The 12918-nt window shown below is 39.3% G+C and overlaps 1 protein-coding gene across 2 annotated transcripts in view; it reads left to right on the forward strand.

Annotated features, from left to right (window-relative positions):
- Positions 1 to 12918, forward strand: part of AP2B1 (adaptor related protein complex 2 subunit beta 1) — a 126007-nt gene that overhangs the window by 70076 nt on the left and 43013 nt on the right. Inside the window, exons 15-16 of one of the 2 annotated variants that reach the window (XM_032843236.1) lie at positions 9274 to 9315; positions 10158 to 10304. In XM_032843236.1, coding sequence (XP_032699127.1) covers positions 9274 to 9315; positions 10158 to 10304 — 189 coding nt within the window. The remainder of the gene's footprint in view (positions 1 to 9273; positions 9316 to 10157; positions 10305 to 12918) is intronic. The other variant, XM_032843237.1, reaches the window with a different exon arrangement.

The following is a 12918-nucleotide window of genomic DNA, read 5'->3' on the forward strand; positions in this document are numbered from 1 at the left end:
CTCATGTACACACACACTTTCTGTCTCTCTCTCTCTCACACACATACACACACACACTCTCTCTCTCCCTAATAAGTAAATTTTAAAAACACACACACACGGAAAAACAAGCTATCAGTGTTTGGGCCCAATCCTAGAGCAGTTAAATAGAATTTTCTGGGAGACAGGACCTAGACATTGATAGTTTGGAAAGATAGCCAGGTTATTTTAATTTTGCATCCAAGGTTCAGAACATTGAGCCAAAGGAAGTTCCAAATGGAGTTCGGTAGAGATGTTAAAAATTCATCTCTAAGCCAAGGCAATGATTTCTACTGAAGAATTATACTCTGGTGAGCCTCTTCAGTACCTCCTACAAAAACAGGCCTCTCTAACTACCTCGGTTCCTTCCCCGTCTCCCCAGGACATTTTTATTATATTTTACATTGAGGTAGTCCAGCCTACCAGAAATTGACCAAAAGTTGAATTTGACCAATTTAGATGTAGTTGCTCATTCCCAGGGTTCTTTTCACCTTTGCTCACTTTGTATAATTGGAGACTGAAAATTATTTTTTGTATTTTAGATTGTTACCTGTTCTTCTGTTCTTTTTTTTTTTTTTTTTTTTTAAGAGAGAGTATGTGCACAGGGTGGGGAGGAGGGGCAGAGGGAGAGAGAATCCCAAGCAGTCTCTGTGCTCAGTGCAGAGCCCAACATGGGGCTCAATCTCACAATCCTTTGATTTTGATTTTGACCTGAGCCAAAATCAAGAGTTGAACGCTTAACCGACAAACCACCCAGTTGCCCCTCTGTACTTTCGTCTTAAAACTTGAAAATTCACTGGGGAGTTTTTCTTCTTCTCTTTTCATATTCTGGTGATCCTTACATTAGATCTTATTTACCTTCTTTCACTGTTGTAAAATTTTGAGATTTAGTGAATTGAGGCTTTTTCTAGAATTGTCATTAAGGAAGTACTTACCTGTTAATTTATTTACTTTATCATTATTATTATTTGCCACAACTTACCTGAAGACTTCCATCAATAATAGTGACCCATAGAGCTGTGATTTTTAAATGAAGAAAAGTGAGTGGAGGGAGATATTGGTGTGATGTAAAGAAAACACACACATTCCATGCTTCCTAGTTGATTCTTACTTATCTTAGAGGCAGGCGCCTTTGAAAATCTTTGATTTAGGAAGAGATTCAAATTTTAAAAATGGAATGCTTTTTTATCACAGGACTCAAATCAAAATGGATTTTCTCCATATTCTTTTCAAAAGTCTCCTTACTGAAATATCCGTTTTTAGTTTCTACCTGCCTTAGTGTATTCTCTTTTGCTTGAACTCTGTGGATATTTTCCTCCTTCTGTTACTCTAAACTGTCACTTTGATGTAGATTGAATGTAGTGAAATTTACATGGTTGATGTATTCTACATGTGAAGCAGGACAGTGTACTATCTAAATGTAGGCTTACAAAAGTTGCTTCAGTCTTTTTGTTTCTTAGTTTCAGAAGTGTTGTGTGGGTCTTTTGTTGCCTCTGATATGGAATCTGAGAAAGTGCTCATTCTGGGTAGTGTGACTTTTCTGACGGTGCAGATCCTGGTTTGGTGTAGTGTGGGAGGTGACCTGAGGCTCATGTATATGATTCCTGCATACATGTTGTAAAGATAGACCATTTCCTAGTAAGTCTGACATCTGTGAGATTTCACTAAAGTAATAATTAAATCTTGATTTTTTTTTTTTTTTTTTTTTTTTTTTGGTCACCTTTACTTTCAGGCTGTCAGCAGAGGCCTTGCTAAATTATAGCCTTTTGTTCCTCCAAGGTGCTGTGCATTATTCTATTTATATAAATGGTGCTATTATACATCCAGACCGGAAAGGAAGCATTATCCAGAGTGCCCTTTCTCTTTGCTGACAGAGGTTTTCCAGCCAGAAAAATGTCCTTTCAGTGTGCCCAGCTGGAATAGTGTGGGCTAGAGGAGAAACTGCCTTGTCCTAAATGCAGTGTATGTTTTTCAAATCCTCCCACTCTATTTGTTTTTTCCCCCAGTATAATTAACGTACAGTGTTAATGTCAGGTGTACAATATAGTGATCCAGCAATTCTCTGCATTTCTCAGTGTTCATCATGATAAGTGCACCCTCCCACCCTGTTTCTTGCAGATTTTTATTTTTGCTTTTCAGAAGTTTTAAGTCAGATACTATTTTAGTGATAATCTTAGTTTTTTTTTTTAGCCCATAGGACTAAACTACTACATATTTGTTTTGCATCTTCCTGATTCTTCCTCTGGAAAAGATTTGTAGTGATTAAAGAGCTTAAGTTTTAGAGTTGGTGGTGTTGGAAGAAATGTTTGTGAATTATAGCCCAGTTTTGCCTGGTGAATTCTTCAATGTGGCTTCTGTACCACTGTCTTTTTTTCAGACAGTTTTGGGGAATAATTACCCAATACTGAGTTTCTATTGCTCTTCCAGTTTCCTGTGCTTAGAACTTTTATAATTTCTAATCCCCAAAATAATTCTGCAGGGAAATTATATTGGGCTCCATTTCAAAACAGGAAACTGAAGGTGGCATAGCAAGGAAGTTTCCGAATCAAGATTTGAACCCAGGACTCTCCTGAGATTCCTCCAGTTTGTTATTGTCGTCTTCTAGAATAGAGTCCAGTCTCACTTCACACTGGTCCTGCTCAGATGGGGTACACAGTGTCTGGAGTGCACAGCAAAGTGCAGGAGGCATTTGTAGCTGCAGAATAAATTTGGCTCGTCCATCTTGCAGTGTCACTCTTATATGATGGTAAGCAAAGTCAACACCGACGAAACACTGCTGTGTTAAGGCTTAGACTATAAAAGTGCATGAATGCTTAAGCCAGAACACAAAGCTTGTTTGCCCTCTGCCTCTTCTCACTGTACCTCCTGGGTGCTCTGGGTATATGAGTTTGGGCTGGCTTGCCACTAGGAGGCATAGGAACCTTTGAGAAAGTCTAGAAGTGTATTCATTCGTGAAAAGAAGGACTGGATAAGTTCATACATCTATCTTGCAACAAAAGGAGCAAGATTGTTCATCTTACCCTCTTGTAAGTAGAGCCATGAAATCATATCATCAGATCTTCTCATCTGTGTGTCAGTGAGCTGTGATACAAAACACTAGTGCTTTCAGAGCCGGTAAATGATGCACAGGGCATTCTGCTGTGGAAGACTTGCTGTCAGAACTGTTCAGACAATAATACATTTCTTCTCTAAAAAGGACTTGGGCTGGGGGTTGGGTCCCTTTTTTCCCTAACTGGTTCTGTTCCTGTGTGTTAGAAATGTCAGGGCCAATACAATGCGCTAGGCCAGTTGATGAAATGGTTTCATCAGACTTCTGTCCATTTTGTGATAATTTTCTCCAATAAAATGATTCATTTCCAAATTACCTCCCTGAGAAGTAATATTGCCAGTATCCCTGCTTGTATGGTTAATAGAACATTCATTCACTGAATCAATATTTGAGTGCTGATTCTATATCAGATTTTATTCTGTGTACTGGGAATATAGTTGTGAATAGCCCTTGCAAGCTTGTGTTCTAGTAGAGGAAAGAGAGATGACAACTAAAGAGTCAGGTAGTAAGTATTGCAAAAGAAAATGAAACAGGATGCATAGCTTCTCCTGTGGACTTTTACCATATTCATCATGGTATTCTTTCAGACCAGAGACTGGTAGTGACACATTCTTTCCTTGTCCCATCTCAGGAAGTATTCTTTTACATCCCCCCCTACTTTTCTGTTGATATAAGCCTTTTTTTCTATCAAGCCAAGGAGGCTTTGGATGATTTTTTTTTTTTTAAGATTTTTTATTTATTTGTCAGAGAGAGAGTACACACAAGCAGGCAGAGAAGCAGGCAGAAAGAGAGGAGGAAGCAGGCTCCCTTCTGAGCAAGTAGCCCGATGCAGGACTTGATCCCAGGACCTCAGGATCATGACCTGAGCCGAAGGCAGCTGCTTAACCCAGGCGTCCCGGCTTTGGATGATTTTATATGATCTCAACTCATGCTATTCCATATCAAGTCCATTCTTAGCCATTAGTTTTAATAGCTTTTGCATGGTTACAGATTCTTTTCACCAATTTAATTAGTTATATTTTATGATGCTTTTCTGAATAGCTTTTTGAAGATCAAATTAATGTTTGTAGCCAGACAGCTGAAAATTACATTTTTACCTAAATGATGGTGTGTGCCTTCTAAAATCTAAAACCCTAATAGAAGAAACACAGAACGATGTTTTTGACCCCAGTAGGATTTTGGTCTCAGTTTCATCGTTTGTCATGGGAATTGCTGTAAACTATTTTTACATCATTCTATTTTGACTTCTGAATAATAGAACTGTCATTAAGTTCTATGACCGGAAGCATTCCTTTAGACTCCCTTTAATTAAATACGTTCTGAAAAGCATCACATGAAAAAGGTAGTAACTCTAGATAGAAGCAGAGAAATTTCTGAGCTTAAGATCTGCACCCCTAATTAAGAGAATGTCTTCAGATACTCAGCACCGTAGGTTTAGAAGAAAGTAGGTCTGTTTTGGACTGGTCAGAGGTCTGTACCTGAAAGGGGCTAACCAAGATCAGCCATTGTGACCATGATGGGATTTTTTTTTTCCTTTTGGTCTATTTAGTGGCTATCTCATTTGGATACTCTTATAAAAGACTTCTTGGAGTCAGGTGGGTTTGTTGCCTTCTAGAATCTTACTCATGAGTTCTCCTTCTGTATTTCTGTTATTGTAGTATATTGCCATTGGATAAGGCTGTTTCCTTTTGGTATCTAGCTGAACTAGAGCTGTGGGTTGACTGAGCTTAAACTTTTGGCTCAACCTGGCTCTCTCTCAGAGATCACGTAACTGTGATGAAATCCCTTTAACCTGTAAATTACTGTAAGTCACCATGAAATCATTGCTTTCCATCCATTTACTTGATTAACACTGCAAGGACACAACCTGAACCAAGCCCAATTCAGCCCTACTTCAGAGACAATAAAGTAGCCACTCTTTGGCAGTAGCCAAATGTTAGTATTATTCTCAGTGCCATTTAATAACTATAACTACTATGATTTAGATTGGGGATTAGGGGAACCAAACCACTATGGCTTACATACCACTAACCATGCCACCATTTGGACATGGGTATCAGCTATACACCTTTAGGAAAATTCTGCTCAGTTTTCAGCATTTGAAATATTCTTGTGCTGAAATCAGCACTTCGCCTTTCTTTGTCTTCCTCTATCCTGACGTTATTTCCTTCATGGAGAAAATGGCAGCTTTTTAAAAAAAATTTTTTTCATTAACATATAATGTATTATTAGCCCCAGGGGTACAGGTCTGTGAATCATCAGGCTTACACACTTCACAGCACTCACCATAGCACATACCCTCCACAATGTCCATAACCCCAGCCCCCTCTCCCAACCCCGCTCCCCCCGGCAAACCTCAGATTGTTTTGTGAGATTAAGAGTCTCTTATGGTTTGTCTCCCTCCCGATCCCATCTTGTCTCATTTATTCCTTTCCTACCCCCCAAGCCCCCACAGAAAATGGCAGCTTTTTAAAAAGTAATCCTGGGAACAGTGGGAAGTGGCAAACTCCAGGAGACACTTAAAACACAATAGTAGCTGGACACCTAAGATGGAGATTAAAGCCACACCCTGCACACCTAGCCCTTTCCACTCGGCTCCCACCAGCTCACCGTGTAACAGATACCCCCAATTTTTACAGGTCCTCATTTGGCTGATTTTATACTCTATGTGATAAGTATGACCGGGCAGATGCATCTTGTCTGGCTCCAGATAATACCAACAACTGAACCAACATAGTTAATGGCTCATTCAGGCCAGCATGTGAACTTTTCTGTGCTTCATTGCGCCTTGCGGCTTTCTTCTTTTCTTGACTACCACGTGCATCATCCTGCTTGTCACTGTGGACAGGAGGGGCTGCTCCCTGGGTCCCTGGCTCCCATCTTTGCTGACATCTCTTCATTACTCCCTTTTGCCCATCACTGTGCTATCACACTTAATCATATTTTCCGAGAGGAGGAGGATAATAACCTTCTTTAGTCAAAAGGAAAGATGTTGAATAAAGTCTGAATAAGTTACAATTTTGCTCGGTAGAAAACATGTGTTGAAATTGTCCTTTCCCTCTGCTCTCTGGACATAACAGCACAGTTAGGTGAACCTTTATATTTTTGTCTGCATGTCTCTTAATGACCTTTGGATCCTATCTCTTAAGATCAGAGTTCTTGATTCTGTGTAGTAGCTGACATACTAAACATAAACATGGGACTGTTGGGATTGCTTTTCAGTTTCTTTCATGTTTTTGAATAAAATTGACAAGCAGCATGGTGGAGAGAGTATATTCAGATCTTACCCAGCTAAGATAATGTTCATACAATACTCAAAGATAACAAGAATGAAACCTAAGAAAGTATTTCCTTTGGAAGTAACCCCACCAGCGAGTGCCTTTTCTCAATGCCTTTTATTGAATCTAGCATATTGGATAAAACTGCTGTTTCTCTTCTGGTTTGTTGGTCCTTGCCACTGAGTGTCAATCAGGTCCATACAGAATTCCATCTCTTTTAAGTCTGGATTATAAGCCTGGCCAGAAGGGAGGAGAATGGTGGAGGGAAGGAGGGGTCAGCCCACCAGAAAGTCAAAGCAGATTAAAGCATTAGGACGAATGAGACATGATGCATCCTCTTCTTCCTTTTTAAGGTCTAGCTTTCTTCTTATTCAGGAGTTAGCTCCAAAGTAATTTTCAAACAGGTAAATCTTTCCTGATTCCAAACATTAGTTAATTATCTAAGGCATTAGATAATCCTAAAGCTTATCTAAATGCTAAAATCACTTAGGAGAGCTTTTCAAAATTGTGATGCCCGGGCTCCATGCCAAAACAATTAAGTCACTACCTCTGGGGGTGAGACGTTGGCATCAGTATTTTAAATGCCCTGTATGATACATACACACAAGTGGTTGATTTAATAGTGTATCTAAGGTTGAAAACCATAGTTAATAGAACAGAACTGAAGTAGTTATTAGTACTCTTAGAAAGTTTAGATCTGGGCGCCTGGGTGGCTCAGTTGGTTGGGCCTCTGCCTTCTGCTCGGGTCACCGTCTTAGGGTCCTGGGATCAAGCCCCCGCGTTGGGCTCTCTGCTCAGCAGGCAGTCTGCTCCCCCCCCTTTCTCTGCCTGCCTCTCTGACTCCTTGTGATCTCTGTCAAATAAATAAATAAATCTTAAAAAAAAAAAAAAAGAAAGAAAGAAAGAAAGTTTAGATCTTATTCTATGAAACTTCCAAGGTTTTATGAAGGGGAAATGAAAAAATTAAAGACCTCCCATAATCAGCCTGTCTTTGCAAATTTATTCTGTGACTTTTTTTTTTTTTTAACACATATCTACCCTGTTCTCAGTCTAATTGGCCTACTCCTTCTTCTTGATCCTGCTTTTATTCATTTTTTTTTACAGCGTTTGTGCATGCTATTTGGGAAATAACCTCCCCCTTTTTGCTTTTATAATCCCACACTACCACCTCTTTGTAGCTTTTCATTATTCTTCAGCCAAAAGGAAGCTCTTCCCTTCAGTACTTCTCTCTCTGTCTCCTTTTTTTTTTTTCCTGCTTTAGTATATTCTGTGTGGTTTTGCATTCATGTTTTATTTCTCCTGCCAGTTTGCAAAGTCTGGATTTTATTCATCTACATATTCCCCTCATTGCCTGGCGTCTTTGCATTCCCCATAGTGCCTTGTATCCAGTTGATGTTATATAAGTGTTTGTTTGAATAAAACGTGGTTTTCAGATATGTGCTTTCCAGAACCAGAAAAAAAAGCAGATGTGTGATATCTTTTCTATTTGCTTTCAGACTTTTCCAGTTGTTAAAATTTTTCGTTGTGGTGACCTTTTTATTTATTTACACATGTGATTTTGGCTTATTTTCAACCACTTAAGTAAGCTTCAGGAACCAGGTTCTAGAAACCACTCTTCAAGGTTTGGAGTGCTCTGTATCTTAGTGAAGAGAATGCTTATTAATGCTAGTTATGAAGCATCTGCCCGGCCCATTTTCTGTCATGGTGGAAACAGGATTTTGTCATAGGTTTCAGTGTTTTTCAGGATAGATTATTATTTAGATTTTAGCAACCCTGTTTCATGTATTTTTTCACTGAGAAGATAAAATCCTTTCTCAAATCCTGAAAACCAGTACGGTTTTGCTTTTTAACATAACCACAGGGCAGAGATTTCCAAGTTTGTACCACTAAATGACAGATAATAAAGGAAACAGTGTTTGTAGAGCATACAAGGCATTTGGTGATTCAAAGAGGAATTTCAGATGCACAGTGAGAACTAGGGAAGAGGCAGATGTGGAACTGTAGCCAAAAAAGGTGGTGTTTGCTTTTTATACAGCACTGTTGGTTGTGTATATGTTATATGTTTCTTCACGCCAGCTGTTTTCAGCTTCAGTTCTTCTTTAATGCTTTCGTCATGGAAGCCTGACTTCGGGATGAATTATGTCAGAGCCCTGAGTGGGAGAAAGGCCAGCTCAAGACTATGTGGAATGATTTTCCTGTCACCGAGCTAATTAAGTCCATCTAATTCTCCAATAGTTAGCATCCTTTTACATGATCTCCAGATAACTCACAGCATTTCTCCTTAGTACTATCGACTGTGAAAGAGATTTGAAGCGTTGCATGCCTTCCTACTTCCTGCCTGGGTAGGGTATCTTGACCTGTCCCAGCTGTTTTCTTTCTTACAAAAGTTCTAAATTCTAAAAATCACTCTTATTCCTCCTATAATTTTTGAAGCTTGAAATTGCTCAATACTGGTTTGGTTCCCACCTTCTCAGTGGGAAAGCAGGTTTTGTAGATCAAAGCACATTTTAGTTTTTCTTTGCTTTTTTTTTCTCCCTTAAGTTTCTTTTTAGGAGAAAAATAAAACACTTTCAAGACATTACTGCTTAGAGTTAGAGCTTCTTGGAATACATAAATTCTTTAAATCCAGTTTAAGTTTGTGCCTATGTACCCCAGTGGGAAGATTGGATCTGAAACATCCCTGAGATGTCCCAGCTCCTTCTTCTTTCCATGTTTTCTCAGAACTCACACATACCATCAGTACTACTACTCAGTTCCCCTAGAACATATTTCTTTGCAATCTAGAATTTCTTTAGGCGTTGGGAGTCAAGTTGAACAGCATGTATTCCCAGCAACTTGGTAGAGCAATTTACAGATTCTATATGGGCATCTAGTACTTAGCTAAATCAACTCTACCTCTCTCTCCTCTCTCTCCTTTCTCTCTTTCAGCTTGGCAGTGACCTTGGCGGGGGCATTGGAGGAAGTCCGGCAGTAAGTGCCATCCGTTTTTTTCACCATGGGATGCGCTGCCACCTGTTTGATGCCTTTCCTATGCACACATTCTCAGACGAGCCACCACTGCTGTCTAGCATTGTACACCAAAACCTCTATAGCAGTGTATGAAGAGTAGAAAGTAGCTTAGGGTTACTTGGATTCTTCAGAGGCATACACCACATGTGGTGTAGGGACATCTTTAGGGATTGGTGCTCTGGTGTCTACAGAGATCTTTGTCTTCCTGACATTAAAGAACTAAAGGAAGTGGAACCTCCCATCTTGACTGGAGAAAGCTCTTATTCTCTAGTGTCATCTACAAAGAACTTGAGAGAGTCAGCTGGACTCAGAGGGAGACTCTCCTCGTAAGTGACAGAGGCTGGGGGCTATGAATATCTATCTCCCCCACCCAGGAGAGTTTCCTACTAGATATTTATGCCTAAATGTCTGCACCCAAGTGGGAAAAGAGCTGTTTTCTAAGTTGGATGCTTCTTCTTTCTATAGAAACAGACTCCCCTCTGTTAGGGTACCTGTAGGCCTTTTGCACAGAATCATGGAAGCTAAAATTGGAAACAAACAGAAAAGATCTTGGATCACTGTGTTCCTGGTCCTACTGATTACTCTCTGATAGGACTTCTAAAGACTGTTTGTATATTATCAATGATGAAAAAATAACTGTGATGATTAAGAGGACAAAGAATATACTAATTCAACTCCAAGAATATTGTAATTATGTTATGTTCTTACTGTTTTATCAATACTACTAAAATACAGAGCAACATGTTAAGGGCTATTAATCTGTTTTTCCTGGTTTCCCTCCCCCCTTCCCTTTTTCCCTGCAGGTGGGACAGTCCTTCATCCCCTCATCAGTGCCTGCAACCTTTGCTCCTTCACCTACTCCTGCTGTGGTCAGCAGTGGTCTGAATGACCTGTTTGAACTCTCCACGGGGATAGGCATGGCACCTGGTGGATATGTGGCTCCTAAGGCTGTAAGTAAAGCGATACTTTCTTAATGAACAATACCTGAATTACTAACATTTTTTGTTACTTCCACTGATAATAAATCCAAGGTTTGGGATGAAAAGTAGCCTGAAATTTAGCAATACGAAGCACCATAGCATCCTCATTAACTACTTTTATAATTAGACTTAAAATTGGAAATATTAAATATTTGTGTTTTGTTCTCTTGTTTAGAAATATTGTCTGGTTTGTCAGCACTGATGTCAGTCTAGTGCAAGTCCAGTTAATGCAACAGTGAGAGGCAGCGGAAGTTGTGGGGGGCAGAATATAGTAAAGAGGAGTAACATTTTTACTTCTCTTTCCTTCCATTCCCCTTTTGATTGGCGTTAGATATGGATTCTAGAGTGCTCTTCCTCACATTTGGATTTTAGCATATCTTTTTAGAGTTCTGATTTAGGTTTCTGTCATTGGTGCTTTTCTAGTCTCAGCCTTGCTTAATGTCCTGCTCAGACTGAGTTTCCAAAGTGGAAACTGCTGTAAGTGAAGCTTATTTCAGCCTTTGGGAATAGTAGGCCCAGTTTCTTGTAATTGTGCCTTTCTGGGGAACAACATGCCTGTTTATTTCCTGAATTCTCTGCCTGCTCATCTGACTCTGGAGGACCCTGTTACAGAGTTGTAGACCAGTTGTCCATTCTAGGGTCATAACTTTGTCTACACAGCTGCTGAATAAAGCAACCAAAAATAGGATTTAAAACTGAGCCATAATATTTTGGCCCAGTACAGTAACTTGGTTGTGAGTTTTCTGTGTTAGATATTATCCCACAGAATTTTAATTATTGGGTCTAAGATTTTCTAATCCATTTGTTTACTGACATTAAAGTAATACATACTAGTAACAAATATAAGTAATATAGAAATGACAGATGGAAAATTAATTTCTTGGGGTGCCTGGGTGGCTCAGTGGGTTAAAGCCTCTGCTTAGATCATGATCCCAGGGTCCTGGGATCAAGCCCCACATCAGGCTCTCTGCTCAGCAGGGAGCCTGCTTTCCACCCCTCCCACCCCCCAGCCTGCCTGCCTCTCTGCCTGCTTGTGATCTCTGCGAGATTAATAAAATATTAAAAAAAAAGAAAAAATTAATTTCTCTGTCCTCACTTTCCTACAGATAGCCACTATTAACTTTATTGTGTGTCCTACCAGAAGAAAAGGATTATGCGTGTACCTGTATGTCTGTGTTCTTTAAAGTATTATGTCAACGGAATATACTGTTTTGCATCTTATTTTTTCCCTACTATATTATTTTGAATGTCTGTATCCACTCTATTGATGTGCCACAACTTATTTAATCATTCTTCTGTTGAGAGACATACAGGTTATTCGCTTGGTCCTACCACCTCCCTCCCCCTTTTTTGTTAATACAGTGTTGCAGTGAACATCTTTGCATATGTATATCCTGGTATACAGATATTTTGTATCCTGGTATATTTTTGTAAGTATGGCTATAAGGTAAACCTGCAGTGTGCTTGATCATTTAAACATTTTTAAAATAGACATTTTCCTCTTACCTTCCAAAAGGTGACATCAGATTATATTTCCAGCAACACAGTACAAAGTGCCAGATTGCTTAAATTTTCCATTGAGTATTATTGACTTTTAGGATTTTTACCCTCCGATAGATGAAAAATATCTTGTGGTTGTTTGATTTCATTTTCTTCCTTCCTTTCCTTTTTGTCTTTAGCATGGCTGAATATGTTTTAATGTTTATTCAACCACCTACTGATGCTTTGGTATTTGTCTTAGATGGTCAGAACAGTTCATGAATTTCCTGGGGTTTTTTTTTTTTTTTAAGATTTATTTATTTTTAGAGAGCAAGAGTGGGAGGAGCAGAGGGGAGGAAGAGGATCTCAAGCACCCTCCCTGCTAAGCTCAGAGCCCAACTTGGGGCTCAGTCTCATGACCCTGAGATCATGACCTTAGTCAAAAATCAAGAGTCATACACCTCACTGAGCCACCCAGGTGCCCCCGGATTTTTTTTTTTAATTAACTCGTATAGTCCGGGATTATCACAGGTTCTAGGGCCAAGGATGAATAATGGATTATATAGAGAAGACAGGCATTCATATTACTTAAGCCACATATAACTACTATTTACCAGAAACTGTAGTAAGAGTTAAAAATATACGTAAGAGGAGTGCCTGGGTGGCTCAGTGGGTTAAGCCTCTGCCTTTGGCTCAGGTCATGATCTCAGGGTCCTGGGATTGAGCCCCGCATCAGGCTCTCTGCTCAGCGGGGAGCCTGCTTCCCCCACCCCGCCCCACCTGCCTCTCTGCCTACTTTTGATCTCTCTCAGTCAAATTAAAAAAAAAAAAAAAAAAAAAAACTTAAAAAAAAAATATATATATGTATACATAAGACATATATACGTAAGTCCCTTGCCCTTAAGACTACTAATAATGGTTTTAGCGATGATTTAAAAAAAAAAAAAGTATTCAAAGATACGGACATGCTGTTTTCATTAGTTGATTCAGTTTCTTCCCTTTTAAGCCTTTTACCAAAGGGGCTAATAAAAAAAACACACTGTACTCATTGGAATTTCTGTTTTCCTTGTATATACATTTGCTAGCAGTAGTCAAGCAGTAAAAT

Source organism: Lontra canadensis, unplaced genomic scaffold, assembly GCF_010015895.1.
Source record: "Lontra canadensis isolate GAN:19392208 unplaced genomic scaffold, GSC_riverotter_1.0 scaffold137, whole genome shotgun sequence".
NCBI lineage: Eukaryota > Metazoa > Chordata > Mammalia > Carnivora > Mustelidae > Lontra > Lontra canadensis.